Source organism: Nymphalis io, chromosome Z (assembly GCF_905147045.1).
Source record: "Nymphalis io chromosome Z, ilAglIoxx1.1, whole genome shotgun sequence".
Taxonomy (NCBI): domain Eukaryota; kingdom Metazoa; phylum Arthropoda; class Insecta; order Lepidoptera; family Nymphalidae; genus Nymphalis; species Nymphalis io.
The window spans coordinates 7896015-7923409 of record NC_065918.1 but is presented as its reverse complement, the minus strand read 5'-3'; the positions used below and the strand labels follow the sequence as shown (position 1 = coordinate 7923409).

The 27395-nt window shown below is 32.5% G+C and overlaps 1 protein-coding gene across 1 annotated transcript; it reads right to left on the bottom strand.

The window, feature by feature from the left end:
* Positions 1-48: 48 nt before the first annotated feature.
* LOC126780720 (SET and MYND domain-containing protein 4) lies at positions 49-18701 on the bottom strand. Its single transcript, XM_050505377.1, has 13 exons — positions 18648-18701; positions 16249-16453; positions 13431-13602; positions 6448-6630; positions 4978-5124; positions 4506-4585; positions 4090-4211; positions 3716-3852; positions 3175-3615; positions 1546-1729; positions 906-1124; positions 430-571; positions 49-342 (listed from the first exon to the last, which is right to left on the bottom strand). The coding sequence occupies exons 2-13, from the start codon at positions 16444-16446 to the stop codon at positions 151-153; spliced, it is 2217 nt and encodes a 738-aa protein (XP_050361334.1). The 5' UTR covers positions 16447-16453; positions 18648-18701; the 3' UTR covers positions 49-150.
* Positions 18702-27395: the final 8694 nt, after the last annotated feature.

Here is a 27395-nt window from a genome sequence, read left to right as displayed (position 1 = left end):
ATTTTTTAATATTAAATGATTTATATTTAAAACATACAATGAGTGCAAATATTTAACAGACATTTTATTATAAAAATGCATTTAGTTTAAAAAAGAGTGTGTAAAGTTTTTTTTTGAATGGGCTGCTTGAAATTGAAAACAACAAATTATTTATTTTTGTTCTGGTTCATTTTGTACGGTGTGAATGTTTCCCGAAATCGCAAAACATGACCTAAGCGATTCTTGCGCAATGTGAGTTTCCCAATGGGGAGGCCGTGCGACATTGTAGAAATCATCAACGGCTTCTGACATTATTTTTATAGCTTCATCAGGCATCTCTTCGTCCATAAGCGACGCTCCTTTCTATTAACAAATATTATGAGTTATGACTAATCACAAACTGACACGGAGGTATTGTAAGGAAAAGAAACTGAAAATAAAACCTGTTACCTGGTATTGAGATAGGAATTTATCAATATCTTCTGCGTATGTTTTTATTAAATCTTTATTTATAGCTATGGCACATTTGTAACATCTGTTTGGTGGATTTTTAGTCCATTTGAATTTTCCAGTACAGCTTCCATTAGGGCATCTAGAATATGTATCGAATGATAGAGGATTGAAACTTTTTATTTTGTTATCAATATACAATTATTTTTATAGTAATGACAATTGAAGACAATCATAATTAAACTCATAAAACATAAAAAAACTTTATTCGTGTAGGGTATATTATATATTATATAGGGTGGGTACCTTTGAATTATATATATATTAATATATAAATATTATTTGAATTATATATATATATATATATATTATATATTGGGTATATTATATATTATATTCATATAGGGTTTCACATGACGATTCAAAGGTATTGAATCGTCATGTGATAGGATAAAATTGACTTTAATTAATTTTACCTGAGGTATAAAGACGATTCCGCTTTCATTTGCTTTAGGGTTGGCCAGTTTTCTTTGCAAGCAACGCAATCGCATCGGAACCAATATCTACAAGCTAACATTCTCTGTCGTTCTTTAAGATTACGCATCAAAAAATGAGGTCCATAATTTTCAGAAACAACTTCACCAGGTTGCAGTGGGCGTATCGCACGTAGTACTATTCTTTGTTGATCAAAATATCTAATTGTAAAGAAAGAATAAATTAAGTTTTTTTTTTTGAAAAAATAGTAGGTTTGCCATATATATCCAATTAGAAATACACAATATTTATAAGCAGTCGCTAGGAGTGATTATCATTTTTCAAATGTTGTACAGCAATCAAAATCAATAAGCATAACGTCTACCTACTTTTTTCGTTTGAATATTAAGACTATGAACAATTAATGACTTAGTAGTGTTTTATTTTTTATAACTACGAATCTCTATAAAGTGTAACCCTGTCTACCTTAGGAATTCCTTCATATTGTTCAGGAAGATTTTGACCAACAACCTGAGAGGCAGACATGATCAAATAATTCATGGAAATCTTTGTGGATTTAATCGTAACTATAATAAGTTATGATATAATTTTGAATATAATGTTCAATTTTAAAATCCTTACCGAGCTACAGCGGGATAACATTCATGATTAAATAACGCTCCTGTTGGATATATACCGACTGCAATGTAAATAGGTTTAGAGCCGTTAAACAAGTGTTGGCCATGGACGGTTTCGTAAATCTCGTGAGCATTAAACTGAAGTAATTGCAAATTGCGAACGATCAATTCGCAGATGACTTTTTCGGCTGAAATAAATATCATAATAACAACTATATTCATTTATGAAAATTGAATATTACTGTACAGTGCAGTACAGTAACGGCCTGTTAATGTCCCACTGCTGGGCTAAAGACCCCTTTCCCTTTTGAGGAGAAGGTTTGGAGCTTATTCCACCACCCTGCTCCAACGCGGGTTGGTAGAATACACATGTGGCATAATTTCAATGAACTTAGACACATGCTGGTTTCCTTCACGATGTTTTCCTTCACCGTCAAGCACGAAATGAATTATAAACCCAATTAAGCACATGAAAATTCAGTGGTGCTTGCCCGGGTGCGAACCCACGATCATCGGTTAAGATTCACGCGTTCTAACCACTAGGCCATCTCGGCTTATTAAATTATTATAAAGTCCTTTATACTAATTTCATCAAAATTATATATGGGTTTAATATAAGAGTATCTATTAATTCATTAATATATTCCTTTGTCAAGCTGATTGTACTTTGATATGATAATTATCTTTTAATTACTATGTTTTTTTACAAATATGAGTGTGTTGCTAAGGAAATTTTCTTTCCGCAGCCGATTAACAATTGTCAATAAAAATTATGCTGTTTTATTATGAAAAAAATAAGAAATAAAGATTAATATTAAATTGTCAAATCTTGAATACTTTTCCATTTTTAAAGGTTGAAGTGGCTACAAGCGCTGTATTAAAAGCTTTGGTAAACCTGTTATATTTTGACAAGGTCGGCGAAAAACCGCCACTCGCACTTTCTTTAACGATGTTGACATAATATTCGTATAATACGGAATGTAGCATAATTACATCTTTGTACGTTAGATACAGAAGTATTATAGCGCTTAACTTTTTAAGTTATGGAGCGCGAAAATACTGGTTTCAACTACTGGAACATTTAATGTTCACAGCCTTAACGTATTACCACTTAGGAATTAACGTCATAAAATAACATTAAAACGACCGATCTAATATTAAATTTACTACTTTAACTAACTGTACTTTAACTACTAACTACTTTAAATCAGAATATGTAGATGATTTTTAACAACAATGGCAGTAAGAAACTTATGATTTTTATAAATATATTTATTGTATATATTTGTATCATTGCTATACTGGTGGTAGGGCTTTGTGCAAACTCTTCTGGGTAGGTACCACCTACTCATCAAGTATTCTATCGCAAAATAGCAGTACTTGGTATTGTTGTGTTCCGGTTTGTAGGATGAGTGAGCTAGTGTAATTACAGGCACAAGGGACATTGTTATGTCTTAACTTACAATCTTAGTTCCCAAGATTGGTGGCGCATTGGCGATGTAGGCGATGGTTAACATTTCTTACAATTCCAATGTCTATGAGCGTTGGTGCCCACTTACCATCTGGTGGTCTATATGTTCGTCACACCCAACAATTTTATATATATCAGATTCCTGATAACATTTTACACTACCTTTTTGTAAATTATCCTTTGTACAGTCTTTGAAAAACCCGCTTCTTTTCAAACACTCGGTAAGGAATAGCCCCATGATTATCCTCTTCAGATAATCTGTTCCCTTTCTCTGGCTTGAATGCGAGCACAGTGAGTAAATTTGTGCAGCTGTCATTTCTAATTTTTCGTGATAGGTCGTTTTGTCCTCAATTTTCGATTCAATTTCTTCGTTATTTGAATTTTTGTCTTCAAAGCCTTTTAAGCCTTTCTTTGTACGATGTAAACGTTCCTTTCTGCTTTTAATTTTATTTTTTTTATTGACTCCTTCGATATCGTTTAAGACAATACTTTCAACGGATTTCACTTCGCCCAAATACTTGGAGTGAATTTGTTGACTCGTGTCTAGACCAGCTTGTGTTATCATGCGGAGTGCAATATGGCTGAGTACTGACATTCCTGAACCTAGAAGTGAAAAAGTGAGCGAAAATGAAATTATGTTAAGTACCTAATGGTAATTTTTGTATTTGTGAAAAACCGTAAATGTTATAAATTTTTCATATACCTATGAAAAGTGTTAAAAATTGACATTCATATGAATGGTAGGTAGAGACAGCTGCATCGCGACATTTGTCTGAACAAAATGCCACTCCAGAGCAGTTTGGGCACCAAACTGCAGCACTTTCTGTATTGTCGTCTAATCTAAAAAAAATATACATAAAACGTAGGATCTTTTGTTGTTCTGTTATTATTATTTTAAGTTTATATATAAGTATGTCTCGATGTTAATAAATAATATACGCTTAATTTTAATGTAAACGTAATAGTACTTGGTAGTTCGTATACTTCTTTCAAACATTTTTGACGATGTTTATTAATAATTAAAATTTGTATGTAATAAAAAAACTTAAAATATAAATAAAAAAAAAATAAACTTACCGTCTAAAACAATGAAGGCAATGAGAACCATAAAAATCTGATAGAAGACAAGCGGCATATGGATTGTCCACTAATAGAATATCGCCAGTTTTAATTTTTGCATCAGCAATTGCGAAGCGGCCCTGCATTTTTGAATATTCCTCAATAATTTGGTTACACACAAATATAAAAATACACTTTAAAACATAGCAATAAGTTTTTCTTAAAGTGAATTGCTCGCGAAAATATAGCAGGCGATAAAATAATAATAATTGTTATTGTATGAAGTTGAAAAAAAAGTGGTGCTCCCATCACGTATCCTATTATTAAAGAAGCAGGCTAAAAACGTTTCTGAGATTGTATTAAATCCTCGCCTGCTTAAAAATGTCTCGCTTTTAATGGTCGTAAACCGAGAAAATATTTTACTTTGTACATGCCTTTTCTTCTTCTTCTACAATTTTCAACAATTTAGACAAGGCTGGTATATTTTGCTTTGCACCACCCGTTACTGATACATCTGAAATGAAGAATACGTGTTTGTTTATTTTTTCTACCTTATTATTATCATCATGACTTATATCGCATATTGTTTTTTTTATAATTATATGAAATAATATTATACAAAACCATAAGGCAAGTTAATTGTCAAATAGTTAAATAATATGCGTTTACCTATTTATAAAAGGAGATGCACTAATAATATTTCTAGTAACGAGACGTTACCAAAAATGTATTTACTCTGTGGTTCAAAATATTAAAAATTATAGATAAAACTTAAGTTGCTTAAACTTTACAAATAAGATCATCAAAATTATTAACGAGTATTAGGTAAAATGTTGCTTCAGATTCTTTAAATAGGTAGATGTCTTCATAGAAATAACATAAAAGCATCAAAGCACGTCGTAGTACCTGACCTATCAGGAGGATGTTTAGGTTTGTCTGAATAATCAAGAGCATCAATATCTTTAGCTAGTTGAATTTTAGCTTGTTCATTGTTTCCCAGGAGCCTTCCAGCTAATTCGTAGGATACCTTGGCTCGAGTTGGTTCTCCAGTATCTTAAATGATAAATATTTTTTATTATCATTTAAATTTAAATGGAATTAAAAGAAATTCATATAATAAAGATTAAATCAGCATTATTTTAGTTTTAAGTAGTTATGTAAAATTTAGTTTTATTTTATATGTTGAAATACCTCATAAAACAAAACACCTTAAGCTATTTGATAAAGATTTTAAAAATGAATGTCTAATCCTTTATCTTCAAATGATATTGTGTAAACAAGTCTGGGTAGATACCACCCACTCATCAGATATTCTATCGATTTTCTGTTTAGCTATACTTATGAAGAGTGAGCCAGTGTAACTAAAGGCACTAGGGACATAACATCTTCAATCCCAAGGATGATGGCGTAGTGGTGATGTAAGGAATGGCTAAAATTTCTTACATCGCCATGGCGGTGGTGACCACTTAACATCTTGTGATCCATTTGATCTTCCGTCTACCTAAACATAAAAATAAACTTAATCATACCCTAAGAATAGAAAGTTTTAAAAGCAGAAACAGATCAACGGCATTATATAAAGCATAGTTAGAAAATTATTAGTAAGCTTGATGCTTATTAATTTAATACTAAAATTATATTAAATTTAAACATAGTACATAATTATTTCATAATAACATGAATCGAAATTAAATAAATCAATATGTCCTCACTGTGAATATTAAGTATAAAAAAACCATGTTATCTACATTAGTATTATAAAAATCAATGTTTCTACTGACTGTTTCTCAACGCCTAGCCTACAGTTACATTTCACAATGTAGAGCTATAAAGGAATGTGTTGAAATTCTACTTTAAATATTTAACTTTATAAAATTACGTTGTGAATGGATTAATTCTAAGTTATATTATTTTTAACATAACAAGAGAAATAAATAAAGTTTGGAACGTTTTTGGGATTTAAAACAAACGAATTTCGCTGCAAGCGCATTTATATTATTTTATTAAGTTGAACAAAGGCGAAGCCGTGCATATTGTAATAAAATTACCTTGAATTAATACATACCGCAGTAATTTTTATAAGTTTTGTCGATAATATAATATTAAGTTATAAGAACCTTTTAAAGATATTCAAACTGTTTGTTAAGCGAAATATATGAAATTTTCGTAATAAGAATTTATACACCCTTATATGAGATCGTAATTAAACCTTAATTGGAAAATAAATACAAAAACATATAAAATCAATTAATTCTGTTATTCGTTTAAAATAATGAATATTCATATTCATTATTTGTATAAATAAATAACTATTTTTTTAGACTATTTAAGGCGATGCAAAAATATCGAATCTTTAAAAGACTTCGATGTAATTACCTTTGTAACAATGACCCATCCTCCAATAATATTCGGCTCTCATTCGAACGGGCAGTCTTTCTTTGAGCGCTAATTTTAAATCTTCCAAGGCGGCAGCGGGTCTTTTTAAATTAAGAAGTATATCGGAACGAAGCCAGAGTGCAAGAGCTAAAGATATTCCATTGTCTATGACTTCATCGGCTCCTGAAACAATAAAAAATAATATTTACATATTATATTAAATCTTAAATGACAAACTTAAAAAAAAAAATTATTATCCTATCATTTTATAATTTAAACATCAATTATATAACATAATTTAATATTTACTAGTATCAAGGTTCAGATATAGGTGTTGTATTTTTGTTGTATGTGTTAAAAATACTAGCATGCAATACGCCCGCACCCATTTACACATTATTTTTATGTATAATATTTTTTATAAAAACACAGGACAGAAACACCAGATACGGAGGACACCCACTGGATCAATTTGACCCTGGCTCGCCGGGCCAAACTACATGACACAGCAAGATTGCCGGGGAGGAATTAGCCCTGCTAAATTGGGAACCCCATGGCCCGTACCCAGACACGATTTTAGGTTGGTCAGTAGGAACCCTCACTGAACACAAAAAAATTATCAAAATCGGTGCAGCCGTTTAGGCGGAGTTCAGTGACATACACACTTATAGAAGAATCAAATACGGATGTATCAAATATAGTTAGGTTTTAATTTATTTTAATTAAACTGGGAAAAAACGATTACGAATTGTACGTAACAAAACCATGGACATTTTAAATATACCATTTTCGTATCTGTCTATCTGCATTAAAGTTAAAATATTTGTGTTAAAAATACTGACACGTAACACGCACGCCAAAAAAGTTTTTTTAGTATGTTATTTTAAACATACTAAATTTATATTATATTTTAAACTAAGTTGTAAATATAATATAAGAATATAGAAAATTGAAAAGAAACGAAAATTAGTGTGAAAAGTTTGTTGTGAAATTAAATAAACAATATAATAGTTAACAACAATTGTATTGAAAAGCAAAGGAGGGTGAATTATTATTACTATATTGAGGCTTTTGATAATTATTAATTTAAAATATCCTATCCTATAAACGAATACGAGAATTAATCGACATTTGCATAATTAAGATTGTTAAATAATTTTAAGCAATTATTTCGCAAAAAGAATGAAAGAAAGAAAATAAAGTAATTGGATATAGTTGGTAATAAATTTATTAGAACTCATTTTGAAAATATGCAACTCAACATTAAAGCACGAACACATTGTTAATGTTTGATCGAAATAAGAAGTAGCCTTCGTCTCCGTGACTAAAATTAACCGCGAGCGAATACAACCACCTATTGAGTCATGGCGATTGCAAGATGAACAAACAAAATTAGTACCTCATTGGCTTTATATAAGCTAATTACCGTTTGTAGTTGATTAGTCATTCTACCTATTGTGTTATCCTAAGCTATTCTATTGATCAGTGATTGAGGATAACAGAGCATAAATTAATTAAGTTATATTTGAGCTCTTATAAATGAAGGTGAAGACGGTATCGAGTGTTACGCAGTTAACACTAGATTTAACCGACAACGTAATGTATCTTATAATGTACTTATAATATATTAGTTGCTATCGTTTCACTTAGATTTAGAGAGAAATATTTTTAAAATTAATATATTTTTAAAGTGATAAGTAAATAAATTTATAAATATTATATTAATAAGTCATTGGAATTTTACGTAATATCGTTGCCGATACTGAAATAACGTATCTTATATAGTTTTTACAATGAGCTTAGTTATAATTAAATTGCAAGAAAACAAATCGGAATTGACCGATCGAACCTGATTGTTCTTTCTACGAAATAATAGATTTTGTTTCTAATTAATATAAAAATATAATAAAAAACAAAACATTGACCGGTCATTTATTTATTTTTAGTTAAAATTCTATGAATGTAATTAATCAAGAATGAATTAATATTTTAATTTTTTTTTTTATATGCCCCGGGATGGCAAATGACTCTACTCCACCTGATGGTAAGTGGTAGTAGAGTCCAAACGCGACGACGGCCAGTACAGTCGGGAAGAATGTTCTGTACTAGCCGTCCCCGCCTTGCCGGCCCGCAAGATGCCTCTTCACGCCTCGTTTGAAGGAACCCGGGTTGTAAGAGGAGGGGAACACGTGAGCTGGTAAGGAATTCCATTCTTTGGTAGTGCGACAAAGAAAGGAGTTGCCAAATTTCTTTGTGCGCGATGGAATTGATGTCACAGTTAGGCGGTGACATCGAGAACCAGCTCGCGTGGACTTAAGAAGGAAGGGGGAAGCAGGAATTAGAGAGAACAATTCCTCAGAGCACTCGCCGTGATACAGATATATAAATTTATATATATAATTTGTAAAAATGCAATGACTGATAATATAATTTACCAGAATTATTGGATACATTTTTAGAATATATCTAAATTTATTCTGTACCATTAACAATCAAGGAAATGAATAATTGATTTATATGAGAATTATTTGCATTGAGTTATTAAAGTAACATAAATTCATACAAATTCAATTTGTAACTAACTACTGCGTAAATCATGTCCAAATCACGACGTCGTGGAATGGTAATAAGAATGTCCCATTTTCTCAAAGCCTTGGGAAAAAAATAACCGGCCCTGTTACCAATGACGGAAATAATAATACCAAAATAATATTATTATTATTATCTGAAACGAATACGTCATCTGGACGAAAATTAGGATTATCATGATACTAAGTATTTTTTGAATGTAATAGAATAAAAAATAGACCCTTCCAATTAAGCGTTACGCTTTTGTAGATACCATATTCGCGACTTTCACCTTGTTAGCTAGACTATATACAGTTCAGTTATTAAAGCTTATAATCCTCACTCTAAGGCAACCAGTCAGTTACCTCTCATTAAGCATGTAAGTCTAGAATTTTTCATTAAATTGTATTTTCCGTAACTGTCTACTTAATAATGTAATTGGTAGTTTTTGTTATTCCACAGTTTTACTATGATATGTTTAAATCATTTTTTTAAATGTTTTTCATAAAACTATGTAAGTTTTAGGTCATAATGGTAGTATCATCATCATCATCATCATCCCGCCTAGATGTTCCAGGGCGTTACGCAGAACACGCCCTGGAACCCCGTCCGGACCCGGCGCTGTGGTTCTGGCCCTCAATCGATCGAGGGCCATCTCCATCTCTCGCTCCGTAACGTGTGGTGGCAACGTTTCCGTCGCAGGGGCGCCGTGTGTGCGGAACTTTCCTCGCACACCACGGTACGGGCGTCCCCATGGGTCCCTGTTCAGGCCCACCAGAAGCTCTTCCCTTGCAGCTCCTTTTTCAGCTGGCGATAAGTGGCCCACAGCCGTCCCTCCAAATCCACGTCGAGGCCGTTGTGCCTGCGACGTAAGCCCTCCGCGCCCGGTTACATGTCGCCCGAAGCTCCACTATTTCGGGCGATCACCAGTATAACTGGTGGCGCGGTAGCCTGTGCCGGGTCCTCGGCATGGTCCACCTCCTTTAGAGCGCTGCGCATGCCGTCCGCCAGCTCGTCGACACTGGCACCCTCCTTTCCGCGGAACCCCACCGCTGCACGATAGCAGCTTCCCTGACCAGCTCACGATCCAGCTGGCCAAGGGACCACCTGGGGAGCGTGGTTGGCACCCTCAGAGGTTCCGCTAGACTGCAAGAGGTGGAGATCTCAAATCGGATGTGTCTATGATCCGACAGAGTCTCCACCTTCTCCTCTACTCTCCAATTTCTCACTCTGCGCGCCGTGACAGGCGTAGCGAACGATAAGTCCACCACGGACCCTCCCTGCTGCCTCACGCAGGTGTGCACCTGCCCCTTGTTAAGTAGGGACAGGCTGGATAGTAGGGCCCACACCTGGACAGCCCTCCCTCGCGGGTTTGTGGCAGGATTTCCCCAGGCACGTGATTTCGCGTTGAAGTCAGCGAGAACCACTATCGGTTTCGGCGACTGCCTGGACACCGCAACTCTGACGGAACCGAGGTAGCTCTCGAACTCCGCCAGCCCTCGGTTGGGGGAGAAGTACGTTCCTACTACTACGTACTCTCCCCATTCCGTCACTACGTAGCCCGAGTCCCTCTCAATGAGTGAGAGGGAAGGACCCGTACCGCTCCGAGTGAGGACTGCCACAGTGCCGTCCTCACTCCTGCTGCCCAGTGAGATAAGGGAGGGACGAAAAAGGGCTCGCAGGCCACAGCCAGGTCGATTTGCCACTCCGCCATGGACTGCAGTAGCAGGTCCTGAGCCCCGGTGCAGTGGTTGACGTTCGCCTGGAGGAAGCTGAGTTTGTCGCTCATGTTGACATGGGTGCTTCCTCTTCGGCCTGGCGCCGTCCGACGTTGGTGATGGTGTGAGTGCCTAATACCATCAATTTCCTTTTGTAAAGGGAGGGTTACACTCTCCCGAGCTCATCACGTGCCCAGAGGGTCTTCCAGCGTCCGCACATACTGCACAGTGCAGCTTTCCAGTGCAGGTCGAAGACTTGTGGTCCTCGATACCACACCGGAAGCAAAGGCCACCTCGTTCCGCCTTGGATGGGCAGAGAATCTTTGTATGACCTTGTAGGGGGCCTGCTCACGCATCTTCCGGTCCGTGGTCGCCACTCGAGAACCTTTCTGCCCCAGCGGCCGTCCGTTCTGCGAGCAATGTGCCCCGCCCACTGCCACTTCAATTTAGCAATTCTTTGGGCTATGTCGGTTACTTTGGTTCGCCTGCGGATTTCATCATTTCTGATTCGATCTCGCAGAGAAACTCCGAGCATAGCCCTCTCCATTGCCCTTTGAGTGACCTTGAGCCTTCTTATGAGGCCCATTGTGAGCGACCACGTCTCTGAGCCATAATCGCCACGCTTGCCAGACGGGATGGCGATCGCAGTAAGTTAGTCATAGTACTCAGAGAGACGCTGCTGCCCGCTTTCTGGTGTTTATTCCCTCGAGTCGACTTCTAAAAATATAAATTTAATTCGCGCAAATAAAAAAAGGATTTTATTCCGAGACATTTTTTAAACAATAAGATACCCACATTCGCCAAACGATATTAGCCCGTACATTAACATATAATGCTTCTAGCAACACGCTCCGCGTATTTTTTCACGGGTTTATTTCAATATTTGGTAATATTGCTGAATCAACTTGTTTGAATTCCGCAAAGCTTTTTAAACGCAATATTTATTTACATACGTTTAAAATGAATACTTTATTTAATTCGACAAGTTTTAGTGATTTATTTGGCACAATTAAATTAAACTATAGTCAAATCAGCTGGAAGTCGTTTTCACGTTTGCAGTAGTGCACCGTCAGCAAAAATAAATAGCCAAATAGTTATATATTTTTGTTTCTATAGGTAATTAATGTTATAGATACATTTAAAACGTAATTCTTAATCATGAGTTTCTTCAACTCCAGACATTTCATATTCATGATGAATAAAATAAATCGTCAAAATATTGGATTTCGTCTCTATCCTGAATATATATATGTCGACAAACATTTCTCCTTTCCTCTAAGCATTCTTTTCCTCAGCTAGTATCTTTTCACTGTCATCCATATAATTTGTTATGAACTATTTAGCAAGAAAATAATAATAAACATAATTAGTCTTATAACGCTACTTATTTAGGGAGGACCACATGTCTACCACGATAACTAGCGCAAACTAATTTATTTCTACTTTAGTCACTGTACGTATTACACTACTACAAACACTAAAACATATTCAAGTGGATTTAAACAAAAACTTTCTTAGTTACCTATAGAGTATATGCCGACCCTGACTTACTTATAAATATTTTGCATACCTACAGTTCTCTCATAAAAAGTGTTTTCATACTTGTTATAGTTTTGGCGATGTTAGTTAATTTTCCAATATCAGCATATATTAAGCAAATAAAAAATGTAACATGTTGACACATAAAACACTATGAACTAAAATAATAGGAAGTAAAATAATAGTAATTCTATGTTTACGATGATATTTTAGACGATATTTTAGTTTTTTTCTTTTAACTTAAGTACTTAATGGTATTATTTTTCTTCACGTGATTGTATTTAGCACTAGTTTTCAATAATTGTGCAAAATTTTAAAATATATAAAATTTTCTTAATAGATGACACCAGTGTTTTGTTGGTCTGCTAGCAAAAATTCTTAAAAATTGCATTAGACGACTATTTCATTGAAGTAATTTCGTCATGCAACCTATTGGAATAGAGTAATGATCATTATTTTCATCTAAACGGCAAATTCTAACTAATATGCTGTTGTAAAAGTTAACCTAACTAAAAATGAAGTATAAAAAGGCTTAACAGATTTTCTCCAGGTGAGAGTTGCTAAGAGTAAATGCTTTATTAATGTTAAGTTAGTTTGTAATTATTAAACGTTGTTTTCCTACATAGCTTTCGGATCAGATCTAGTTAATGATATGCATTTGGTTATATGTTTATTATGTGAATAAAATATGCACTTTGCATGCATGCAACCTGAAATTGCTAAGTGCAGCTAGCAGGTATTATAACAAAGCTTTGGGACCTTATTATGTTGTAACGTAATTTACCTTTGTACAAATATTTATAATGTTTCTTAAAACATTTTTGCTTCCTCTATCGAATGAAGTACGACCCAGACGAGGTTGTACTTCATTAAAATCTCAGGAATTTACTATCCGACTTTTTATATAAGTTTGCTAGACAAACTTGTTACATAAGTTCATCATTTTAGTTTCAAAGGGTGGAAGATTCGTTAGAAGACTTATGCATTTAATAAACTCATAACCTTCGTCCTTTTATATATATATTTTGTTAATATAATACTATCGTATTTTTCTAGTTTAAATTTCATCAAAATAGTTTTTTTTATATATTTTAAAGTTTAAAACATCTAAAATACCTTTTTGAGTAAATTTACACTTTTTCAATAAAATGTGGTTACCGGTCATTGGTGCACGGAGAACCGCTTGGCTGGCAAGAGCTAAACTCTTTATCAGGTTTCCCTCCTTAAGAGCAGTTTGGGCCAATAATCGCTTCTCATGTGATGTTCTAGCATCTTTACCTCGAAACATAGGTTGTATTCTTGACAAAACTTCCTTTAGTGCATCCATTACCTGGAAAATGTTAACTCGTAATTAAAATAACAATAACCGGACTTCAAAGTTTGGTTGAAAAACACCACTTTCCAAGTTCAGGAAACTTAATAATTCCAATTAATTCAAGTTAACGCATGAGGGTTTTTAGTCGCCAAACAAGAGATAAATTTAAATAAATTAAGCGCTTTAAAAGTCAGTCATGATTGCGATTACGATCAATGTGCTTAATTTAAATAAACGGTATAAGGGCATTTTTACATTAATATATAATGAAATATTATTTTCTTTACTATTTATTTACATAAAATTAAAAGAAAATTATATCTATAAACTTCTGAAAAAGTTCTATGGCTAAAAAGCTGGTGAACATTTTGGTATAAATGATTTGTTCTTGTTTCATATTGATAACGATGAAACTTCGGATCAATAAGAATTGATTTACTCGTAGCTCAGTTATTAAAACTTCTAGGTTACTGCATTCAGTTTAAAGATCTTTATTATTACTCAAAGAACATACGGTTCACTTAAAGAGCAATTTAACAAATTTCACACAGTAAAAAGGGTAGACAATCTTAAATAAAAAAAAATTGATAGAAAATGTAATGTTATAACAAAATACAGTACAAATCAACAACCAGAAAAAGAAATGAAGATTCTAGAAACTAACAACAAAAGAACAAAAATAAACAATAAAAATAGATTTTTATTTCATTAATAATGTTTTTGGTGTTGTATGTGTGTTTTGATATATTTATGTTGTTTATATGTGTACGTGCAGATATGTTTGTGTAGATGTGTGTGTGTGTGTGTGTTCGTGTAAATGAGTGTGTGCGAGTGTGTGTGTATGTAAATGTGTGTAAATCGCTCCAAAAATTCGAAAAAAAAGGTTAAATTAGCTCATGTCTGCTTTGAGGCTAATACCTCCTTTTTTAGAATAATGAAGTCACTCCCTTTTACAAATTCAAACGCTATCAATTGACAAAGCAACGCTACCATATGGGCAGACGCGATCCTTGTTTTTTATTGCATTATCATCACTATTCATAATGCTTACCCCATGAGCAAATCATATAGAAATTTTGTTCGCCAGCTACATAATTTATAAGTCACAGGCCTAGATAAATCTGCTAAATAGAATTCATTGTCACGTGAAAAAATGTGTTTTTTTTATAGAATAGGAAGGCGGACGAGCATATGGGCCACCTGATGGTAAGTGGTCACCAAACGCCCTTAGACAATGGCATTGTAAGAAATGTCAACCATCGCTTACATAGCCAATGCGCCACCAACCTTGGGAACTAAGATTTTATGTCCCTTGTGCCTGTAATTACACTGGCTCACTCACCCTTCAAACTGGAACACAACAATAACAAGAACTGCTGTTTTGCGGTAGAATATCTGATGAGTGGGTGGTACCTACCCAGACGAGCTTGCACAAAGCCCTACCACCAGTAAATTTCATGACAGTGATGACGTGTGACCTTTTTATGAATATATTTAAATATGTATATACAATAATATAAATTTAACTGCTTCGTTAGTTTAGTAGCTAGATATAAGGCAGATCCCGATCCTGGGTTCAAATCCCAGGTGGGACGAGTAAAAAGTTATTGGATTTTTCTGTCGAAAATTCTTAGTAGCAGCCTGGAGTCTGGAAGTTGGAAGTGTGTACACTCTTGTGCCTAGGAAAGCACTCTTTCTTAGTAGCCAAAATCGGTCCAGAGTTAAATAGGTTTTAAATATGAGGAGCTAAGCAACATGCAGCGTTTATGAGTTAGTGGTTTATGCTTTCGAGTACTATTCTCATTAAAGACTATGATTAAAATATGTAAAAATACTCTAAAAACATTAACATAATGGTTTTAGATTCTTAGAAGAGACCACATAATGAAATGGATTTTGAAATAAAAAAAGAATAATAATACAAATGAACGTGTAGTCAATATAAATGTAATTGTATAACCACTCTGACATACTTTTGCTGAAAATAAATATTTTTTTCGAATAAACATAATGATTTTTTGTTTTAAGTATTTTTCAAGCGATTATTTAAAAATTGTAATAAAATGAAAATCGAAATTTGATACTTACCTTATATTCTACTTACAAATAACAATATTAGAATTATTGTGTCCCAGTTTGAAAGGCGAGTTAGCCAATGTAACTACTATGATGAGTAATACCTACCCAGACAGGCTTGTGCAATGCCTAACCACCAAGCATTTTATGGATTCACATATAAAATAATTCCATCCCGCATATGCATATTTCCTCACGATCTTTCTTTCGCCGCTGGGCAAGTGATGAATTATATGAACAAATTAAGTATAGGAAAACTCATTGACGTTTACCCGGGCTTTAACCATTACTTTAAAGCAATAAAAGCTGCAAATCTTATATTGTTGAAATATTAATGTTGAATTATTATATTGAAAACTTTACATTTTACTCAAATGTAAAAATATTTGTAAGCAAAATTTTTGTTTACATTAAATATTGCTATTATAGTTTTTTTTTAATTATTGCACATAAGGAAATACATTGTGAATTTAGAAATAAAAAGTGGGTTACAAAGCTGGTAACGGAACACGATAGAAGATAATAAATAAACGAACTTATTTTTCTATGGTGCTCGGGATGAATAGTGTTATAGTAGTAACTTACTGTTTGATTTTCTAATACTGCGGTGACCTTTTCTTTGTCCACGATTTCTTCGAATTTGCTCAACCAGCCATTGACCTCTGCTAAAGATACAATTTCCTCAACAAGTTCTTTGAAAAATCCTTGCTTATTGGAGTATAGTGTCACGTCGCTGCATACTGAAGCGAATGTAGAATCGAAATCCTCGTATACACAAGTCATCTTTAATCTGAGGGAATAACAAAAATATTATACTGTCTGTTTCTATCTTAAGATATTATTATTTATATTAATTATTTGCTTATTCTATTTTTTTCTATATTACAAAAGTTAAGACATTGAAATATTATTGTAACAAAGTAAATCAATTAATTTAGTTAATTTACATTATTGCATACTCATAGATGAATCTTCAAAAATATTTTAAACGTAATATTATTCACTCAATATTTTAAATAGCGTAATTTCATAAACCAGAAAAAAAATGTATACCACACATTAGTTAATTATCTGCATTTCTCTGATTCAATTAGAAATCTCATATCTGAACAGATATTTACTTAGTTCTCGTTAATTTCAATTCATGTTATTTTAATTGCATTCTATGAAAGCTTGTCACTAAGCACTAACATAAAATTGAACGTACAAATGTGTATTACTCGTATAAATTTAGCTCCGAACCGTCGAACAATTTCTGGCTTAAATGTCAAGAGTCACGTTCCTCTCTATTATCACAACACCAATATCGGATGCGATTAAATTAAACAAGTTATTTTTAACAAAATAATACTTTTAGTTAGTACAACTCATGTTATGTTTAATAAATATGCATAGTAAATATTATTTATACGTATGACATTTATTTACATTATTAAAATGTGGAATTGTAATTTAAAAAAAGGAAAATTTCTGATTTTAATGAAGATTAAATCAGAAAGTACACGACAAAGATGCTGAACAATCAATATATCTAATATTTATTTATATATTATACATTTATAACTTAAAATTTATTTTTAAAGGTTTTTAAAAACTCTCGCATAATTGCATAATCAAGTTATAACAAACATTAAATATACGAAATCTTAAAGGTAAATTTTTAAATTTTATTTTCTTTTTTAAATTGCTGGTATTAATTGAAGGAAAATCTTCAAATAAATCATTTTTTTGTAAAATTTGAATTTTTCTTTGATATTTAAAATTATTACAAGGATTCCAAAATAAACAGACCAGTGATTTATACAAGGTAGCTTGAAAACGTGTTTGCTTAGGTTTGCGTAGTTTCATTTAGTTACGAAGTTTATAATTGCATATTTTACGTTTAATTTAGTTGGTGATATTTATGTATGCACAAAATTTAAATTCAATTAATTCACCACTTGTATAATGGTAATATTAAAATGGTATATTTATTTAAAATATTGCGGGAGAATTATAAGCCATTTTTTCTGTCTATAATGTTAAAACAATTCTATACTTATATAATAAAGCTGATGAGTTTGTATGTTTCAACGTGCTGCTCGTAGGAACTATAAGTCAGATTTGAGAAATCCGTTACCCGTTTACTTGATAAGTTTTTTAGGCTATATAACTTCACGCTACGACTCTAAGAAGCGGAGCAGTAACCATAAACGTCAACGAATCTGGCAAACTGTAGTCAACTACTCATCATTTGGATGTACATGTAATACGGCTGACAACATGTGGCAAAGTTACTACTATTCCAAGCTACAAGGTTAATTGTCAGTAATGATGTTAGAAAAGTGTTTCATCAGGTAATGTTGCCTTGTAAATGCACTTAAGTTTTGTATTCACTAGTAACCCACGTTACTGTTATTAGCACGTCTTTAATTATAACTAGCAAATGAATTAATTTTTTTCCTGAATATTCATATCGTTGCTTGAGCATCAATTACCCAGCATACACTTGACGAAAATTGTCAAACATATTTTACACACCGCAAACGTGAAAGCGTTGAGCGTGATTTACTGACGCTTGTTTTGACAACATTTTGTACTTTATAAAGGTAATATGTTTAACATAATTTGAATTCATATGTAAATTATGTCATTATATGATTATTTCTTATAATATTTAAACATTAGGGAAACAATTTATACAATCTTTCTAAGAATACAATAACGATATGGTAGATACTGATATAAGAGAGATATGATTCTTTTCTATCCTGACTACTTTCTCTCAATGCTACGGATTCACTAATATCCTGTCCAATACTATGAAGCGACTAGACTTCGTTATTATCCAGCAATCACCTCACATAGAGATTTGATTTTACTGTCGTATTATGTTACTCTATAATCAAAAGCCAATTATTGTTTTAGACTTAGAATTTAGACTAGAATAGTATAGTAGTAATTAGTAAGAAAAAAAATCGGTATTAAGTAACCAATGTATTTACCTTAAGAAAATTCCTGAAAAAGAGTCGGACGTGTGTGACTGTCAGGAGCTTCGCGCACACTTGTCTAAAATTAAACTCCACACTATTTTGTACGTTAGTGTTTATTTTGGGAATAATACTGTTCAGATAAGCGCCATCTGTGCATATTTAATTACTTGCGCAATAAGCTCTACTAAAACACTATTTTGTAGTAGATTACGAAATTAGTATTAAAAGATTTTTTTTTACATAATGTATTTTTACATACCTCAGATTTGATAATGATTTAGAATTTATGATATGCACGTGACGCCTGATGAAATTACTTGCAAAAGTTTGTTTTAACATTTTGCTATTGAATTTATTAATTAGGCACTGATTTTTTGCTAAATAGTTTTTACTAAATGTGTAACGCGGTTTCACCCCTATATTATGAGAATTATACATGGTTGTAGTATGCAAAATTATGATGAATAATTGACAGTATTTAATTTAATACTCCATTAACGTGCCTCTAATTTTGTGTATTTTTGTTATTTATTGTGAAGTTCGGTCGATTTCGTCTATTTCTTTGTTAATACTTTTTCTCTATCCGCAGAGAGTATCGAAAATGATATATTGTGTAAATTTTTTAATCGGTTAAGTCGTTCAAAAGTCATATGATCTATAGAACAGAACAGTCCATGCAGCAAAATACAATTTTCTGTCACATTACTAAGTACAAACTTTGTTGCAGTGTTTTTAAACTCGTAAAAAATTATCAGGCTAATATCATAAATGTGAAAGTAACTTTGTCTACCTGTTCGATACCTCGTCACGGCTAAGCAACTGAAATAATTGTAGTAAAAATTAACTTAGTAGTAGCCTGGGATCTAAATTAGGATAATATATACATAAAGATTACAGGATATACGGTAAAAAATAATTTGACGCAGATGGAGGCGGGGTAAAGCCAGTGTTCATTAAAAGTTCGACGTACCACTTTTTCTTTCTTACTTTTTCTAGATTCAAATGCATATCTCACAATACAGTATATTGTATTAGGTTAATATATATTCAATTAGAAAAAACGGGTGGAGCAATGTCAACGCGTCTTAAATTACTGAAGGATAAGGTAAGACGAATCTTGTTACACATCTTTGCAACATTTTTAACCAACTTAAAATTATTTGGTGTATAATTGTTTAAGTACTGAATTAAATGTACCACCGGTTTGTAATGTAGATTCCACCGAGAAGGAGATTTGTTGTATTCGTCTCCACCCCGAATAGCAGAATAAATATCAGAGAAATTCACGTAAAAACGAAAAAAAAAAAAACTGAAAAGATATCCAAATACAAAGAAAATACTCGAATCGAAATGTTAAAAAAATATTAAGAAAGAATGACAACAACAGTCGATTTGTGCTTTAAAATCGCAATTTTTTTAAAAAAAGCATAAAAAGGTTATTTGTAGATTTGTTTGTTTTGTGCGAATGTTATTAATAAATCTTATTGTGCGAGTATTATTATTAAAAAAGCTGTGACTAGAAGATCGAATCTTTCCCACAAAGCCGTAATGCAAGGTTTCGTAACATTGCAAATCAATCCACTAAAGAGAAATCTAATCCGAGAAATTGCACGAAAACGGCGCCGCGTTAATATGGCCCGAAATCGTGCTTCTCAAACACAAGAGTTGTTTTATGTTGCCCAAAAAAAAATAACCTCTGCTAATTTCCCACGAAGTCGTCAGAGTCGACTAAGAGATTAGGCTGTTTGTTTGGAGAGTATTGGGCAAAGGGCTGGCAACCAATATTAAATCATTTATTTTAACCCTTTTTTAAATAAGCTAAAAGTGACCTTCGGGGATTTAATGATCGCACGGTTCTGTTCACCTTTTCTGACAATAATTTTACTGTTTTCATTTCAGTTGAGGAAACTACCAGGAAGGTTAGCTCGATGAATTATTACGAATATTGCTTGATGATTCGTCAAAATGCTGACGACTATTTGCTGCGATTTCGTCGATTGCTTCAGTAATATCTCTTGGACATGTACTTTAAAATCTAAACGAAGCGCCTAACGTTCATTCGGTGGAATCAAGCAGAACTGCGTTTGGAGGAGTGCATCCATTTGCGCGCTGCAATTAGCAAAAGATGCAGCTAATTTTGCAAGAATATGTTCATCATTACGGTCCACCACATCTATTCATTACATTTACGTGTAATCCGAAAAGAATAGAAATTGTTGAAATGTTGCTTCCCGGACAAGCGTCAATTGATAGGTATAACAACACCGCACGTGTTTTCAAGCAAAAAAACCGATCGCTGATGAACTACATTGTTAAGCGACGTATCTTTGGGGATACTCGATGCTGGATGTATTGAATCGAATAGCAAAAACAAGGCTTGCCGTACGTGCCGATTCTAATGTGCCGAGACTCTTGATCCAGAAACCAATCCAGACTTACATAATGTTGTAATTGCGAATATGATTTATGGACCTGTGGCGGCATCAACCCCCAACCACCGTGCATGGTCATCATGGCAAGTGTTAAAAACTTTATCCACGAAAATTTACAGCGGAGATCAACACTGGCAATTATGGTTATCCACTGTATCGGTGTCGATCACCCGATGGTAACGGTCGAACTATCACAACAAAAGTGTAAGGAAACGAGTTCGTGGTCGACAATTGTTCCATATTCGCTCCTTCTTTCTAAAACATTCAAGACACTTTGCAATGTTGAATTTGTGCAATTTAGTGAAGTCGATTTTTTTTATATATATAGGCCAGCGCTTTACTGTTATCATACTTGATGGTAAGTGATGATACAGTCTAAGGTGGAGCGCGCTTGCCTAGAAGATGCTTATTATTATTATAATTTGTAACGAAAGGCAGAGGTTTTCGGCATCCAAACCTCAAATTAAATTACATTACTTGTTTGTTGTGAAATATTAGATCTTCTGATTCGCGGCATTTTTAATAATAATACTCGCACAAATAATATTTATCAATAACACTGCGACTGTTATTGAATAAAAAAATCAAAATGTCAAAAAATTGTGATTATAAATCACTTCTTTCTTTTTTTTACTTTTGAATTTATATCTTCTTTATAAATATTATCCTAATGAACGATTGAACTTAATATTTTTTTGTATTTATTTTATTACGTTTATTGAAATTAGTATTATATAAATTACATTATTATGTAACTGATTATTCTAAAACCTAGACCGATTTGGATGATTTAAGCTTTATCCAATTGAGATAATAGCCTGGCAGCTGATTTCAATTTTATTTAAACGGATTTATTTATTGTAATGTGTTATCATATCGTAAATTTAACGAAGAAAATGATGCGACATTCAGTAACATTCGCCCATTTCCTCAAAATTATTATTATGTTCATATTATAATGCAAATCAAAATTACTGCTTATACACTACAATTTCACTATATTCACTTATATATATAAGGTCGAGAAGCGTGCGTTAAGGTCATCAAAGTGCAATGTAAAAAATAACTGAATTTGGATTTTTAAGAATTAGAAAATTGCTTGAAGTGCTAAAAAAAGCCGAGATGGCCTAGTGGTTAGAACGCGTGAATCTTAACCGATGATCGTGGGTTCAAACCCGGGCAAGCACCACTGAATTTTCATGTGCTTAATTTGTGTTTAATTCATCTCGTGCTTGACGGCGAAGGAAAACATCGTGAGGAAACCTGCATGTGTCTAATTTCATTGAAATTATGCCACATGTGTATTCTACCAACCCGCATTGGAGCAGCGAGATGGAATAAGCTCCAAACCTTCTCCTCAAAAGGGAGAGGAGGCCTTAGCCCAGCAGTGGGACATTAACAGGCTGTTACTGTTACTGTTGAAGTGCTCGGTCAAAACAAACTCTCTTTTGTTTGTATTTGTTACTTAATGAAAATAAAATATCGTATCATCGATATTGATTATTTTGTAAATATAAAAATCGAAATCCACAAAATTACGTATATATATATAAATTTTACTGCTCAATAAAAAAAATGTATGTATCATAATTATATATACACACTGTAGGATATTAATTTATCAGTAACTTATCACGTTCAGATAGAATTGTCGTTTGATTGTATCATTGGATGCAAAAAAGTGACAAATTAATTTTTAGGTGATCGAAATAAATCCAATATTTTATTAGGTTTGTATGTAGTCAATCATATTAGCACCTTAAAATCCAAGTAGCTAGTAGTCGTTTTGCATCACTGCATCGGTTCGAATAAAGACAAGCCTGATTTTATTGAGCGCCCGTTCCTTTTATTCGCAGTGGCTCGTATAGGGACCGAACTCAATGTTCCGTAAATATCGGTTCACTCTCGTGCATTCGAACAGCTCCGTAATAAAACAGCAATAGCGATGTGGGGGTTCTGTAACTAGTATCTGATCTAAAATTTATTTCGATTTCAATAAATCTTTATTATTAAATTATATATATTATGTCAGGCTTCTGGATGAATTTCTCATTTCTTTCGACAAGTTGCAGCCAAAGACTTTAATGGGATTTGCATGCTTTATTTGCTAATGATGATTTCAAAGTGTTTTTAGGAATATTAGGTTTCTTCTCAACTTTCAGTCTAGGAAACCTTAATAAAGATGATGTATTTTTAAGTACTTTATCTTTTTTAGTAGTTATTTTTAATTCTTAACTAGGAGTAGCGTACACCGCAGTTTGCCGTTGAAACCGCGGTGTCCACAAATAAAATTTTAATAAAAATAATACAATATGTCTGTTTGATACTCGTCACGGTGAGTAGGTTTTCTCAACAAACTTCTCAACCAGATAGCTTGAAAAATAAGGTTATTGCCTGACTCCTTAGCGTAGTGTTTTATACCATACCTTCCACCGAAAAAAAAAAAATCACAAAAATATTTAAACGAGGGCTTGTTATTCCCCTGAATAAAAAACTCTCCTTTTTTAATAATAGTATAGACATTTATTTTTATTTTAGGTAAGCTAACAGTGCTTCTAATTTTATTGAGACTTATTTAAAATAAAGCTATAATATACATATTTTCTGTAGAGATTTTAGAGTTTTATTTAATCTCAATCTCAAAAAAGTTTTGTGATGTATGATATTCTATGTAAATAATAGGAATAAATATGAAAAATAAATTCTTTCTATTTTATTTTATTTCTGTTTAAGAGTTTCTATCTTCTTTCTGTCTCAGAGAATTGAACACGCGTAGTTTATTTTTCCGTTCCGTGTTACGATTTTAATACCATTAACGTGTTTATCCTTTGTTTTAATATAAATCATACTGAAATATAATATAAATGCAAGTTTCATACTTTGATAAGCGTAAATGTTATTCATGTTATTGTTAAAGTCAATGGATTATATTATTTTGAAAATAGTTTAGCTAAAATTTTACTCGTATGTCACTTAAAAATATTAGTAATTTAAATCTGAATACGTATACGGCAAGATTAAATATATTCAATGCCTTCTCCACTGTTTACACATTATATCAAATATGTGAAAGATATAATGACAGGTTGTCATTTCTGTTAACAGTTAGTAACAGAAATGGTTAAATAAGCAAAACTGTGGTTATTAATATAAGTCGTTACCTTGTTCAGAGTTGTCTGAATAATGATTAATATGCTGCAAGTAGCAATATCGAACTATCTACCTCGGGAATTTATTTCATAGTATTTTTTTATTTTTTGTTATATTATTATAATTTAACGAAATCGATATGTTTTTTTTATATAATACAAATATATTATAGTATTCGTTAAAATTTGTTTTCTTTATTATTAATTATTATTCATTCGGGTGCGCTTGTCGTATATAGCTAAACACATATTGTATATATACTTTGTTGATTTATATTGCATAAGTATACAAATTACCTACTCCAACTATGTACAGATGACAGTTTTTGATGTTATGTTATTTATTAATTCAATAGTTCGCTCTGAGAGAGTTCACTTTACTTCGAAAAGGATCGTCATCAGTGACTGTTGAAAAAAATTAAGTAGCTGGTTTCGATGATAAAATAAACATTTTAGCCGCCAGTTGTGTATAGGTGATGACGCGTTGCTTATCAGCGGTTATCACCCCGCGAGCCTCGTGTCTCGATCACACTTCAGTCGCGCGTCCTCGCTCTAAGAGAGCAGACTCAACGCTCATTTTGTTATTCTAATCCCGAACGTGAACTGTTATTTGACCTAACTTTACGATCGAAAAATCGCACCCGTTTCTCACGTCAAGTATTCTGTGAGTATGATTCACATCCGTTAATATTTAATATTATAAATAATAGCACTGACCACACTGCTTCACGTTTTTTTAAATAAATCTTGAAAATACAAATCCTTCGATGAGGCGCGTGATCGTAACGTTAGTTTTGAAAATAATTTCATTTTTTTTTTATTTTAAAGCCTGCGATGTGAGTCATTCATTTGGAACGATATGAAGGTCGTGTTCTACTCATCCTAAAGTAAATTTGTCCTCGCGGTCTTAATGTATCAGACAAGATATTGTTTATCGCTTGAAATTAGATGTCGCCATACCTTTAAGTGTGGTCATCTTAAGTGTGTTATTTGAATATGATTGGTATGGCTTTTGCTCACTAAGCCTTAGTCTGTTTATCTGTTGGAACGGTATAGGATGTATTTGTATATGCTTTCAGATAGTATTACGTATAAACACATTTATAAAATCTAAGAAAGATTTTCTATAATTTAGGTGGGTATAATCCGAGAAGTTGCGCGTAGGATAGGAACTCGAGTTAGGAATGTTGTGTGTAATAAAGTTTGTAAATGATAATGTTTAGCGCTTGAAGCGTCGCTGATTTAAATTAAAATGCACATACACACATAGGTAAACGAGCAAGATGAATGTACCGATACATATTATGTCATAACAAATTTAATAGTCTTGACTTCCATTTATGTGTAGCATTGAAATATATTGATAAAATATTAAAATGCAATTCAAGTTTGATGTGAAGAAATAAAATAGTCTAGCAAATTTTGAAGTGTATCAGCGCTATAATTGTATAAGGAAATACTTAAATGAATTAAGATTACATTGAATCTGCTGAATTTTAATTTTCATCTGAGAAGTAATACTTCTATAAGTACATAATGTTTGTATACTTTATCTCTGAATATATTATGTTAGTATTAAAATGATATATTATTTCACCGGTCTGCATGGTTACAACCCCCTCATTAGTTCTACTGTTAAACATCAATACTTTATATCGTTGTGTTGTGTATGTGTGAAGTGTGAATGAACCAGTCTTACCGAATTATATTTAAAAGGAACATATGTCATATTGGTAAAACGTAATATTATACATAAGTATACCCATATACACAATAAACATAAATATATGAAATACATGGGCTAAAACCCGAAAACTATTTTATTCTATTCTTTCTTTCTATATCTTTCTAACTTCTATATTTAGGATTTATAACGATCCATTGAAATCATGTCTCTTATATAACATATTTAGTTTAATACATTTAAACCAATATAAAATCTCTTAAATTATTCATTTACGGAAAAACAAAATAGCTATCGAATAACGGACACGAAAAATTAATTATCATAATAAATGTATTTTACAATGTAAAGTCATTATTGACAATTGACGTATGAGATGATCCCGCGTCCTCCGAATTTCGAGATAAAATCAAAGAGATCGTTTTGACATTCACACTAAATTTTCGAATTAACTACTTACGCGTTTTATCGTCTAATTAAACCATCATCACCACCAAAATTGTCATCGAAATATATAAAGTACTATAAATATATAAAGTTTTATATATACGAAAGTAAGTTAGTTTATTTGTTTGTTACGCTTTCACGTCTTAACTACTCAAGCAATCGTCGTGAAATTTTGCATTGTTGTCAGAGGTACAGATAAGAGTACCATACATAACTAACCTGACATCTCCAACCTAGATTAGTTGAATATATATAGTTAAATTTACATATTAATATATTTATATATATTAGGTTTATATACATATATAGAAATAATATGATTCTAGGTGAAAAACAATCTTAATCTATAATAAAACTTCGCCTTGACTGTTATTCACTCTATTGAGGAAATGTTCATCACGTTTTCACACATTTTAGAGTGTATATATCACGAATTTTCGTCCCAATGTTAGTTTTAGCTTTAAAGCTGTTGTCAGGGCATATGACTTCTCCGTAATATGTCTCCACTCGCAGAAGTATTTAAAAAAAAAAAGATTCACAAATTATATTTGAGTCTTGCCTTATTGTGATTGGATCGATGGAGTAAGCATACAGTCTTGTTTTAATAAAAGTTTCAAATTAATATCTTCCATTAATAGGAGAATAATTTCATATTTTTTTCTTTTAAAATGAATTATTAAATATTGCACCTGAAACCATATAAAGCAATAAAATATTTAATATAATTATTTGATATCCTAACAACTGTTACAAATTCGAAAGTGAGTTGTTTTATTTGTTACGCTTTTAAGTTTTCAATCGATCATCATGGACGCGGCATTTAGAAAGGGCATCAAAGATTACTTATTTTCGCTTTTGTAATATTAGTTAGGATAAAATGTTTTAAAAATAATAATAATAATATCCTGGGACATTATTCACATACGGCCATCTGATCCCAAATTAAGCAGAGCTTGTACTATGGAAACCAGAAACTGATATACTACATATACTAATTTTCTTTTTGTAAATACATACTTATATAGATAATTACACCCACATTCAGGAC

What these genes read in the sequence shown, in the direction of transcription:
- LOC126780720 (XM_050505377.1), bottom strand. Translation starts at nt 16,446, where the DNA reads ATGACTTGTGTATACGAGGATTTCGATTCTACATTCGCTTCAGTATGC. An exon ending in ATTTTTAACACTTTTCATAG is followed by an intron (nt 3,616 to 3,715) that starts GTATATGAAAAA and finishes TTTCACTTCTAG; the next exon opens with GTTCAGGAATGTCAGTACTC. An exon ending in AATTCCTATCTCAATACCAG is followed by an intron (nt 343 to 429) that starts GTAACAGGTTTT and finishes ATTTGTTAATAG; the next exon opens with AAAGGAGCGTCGCTTATGGA.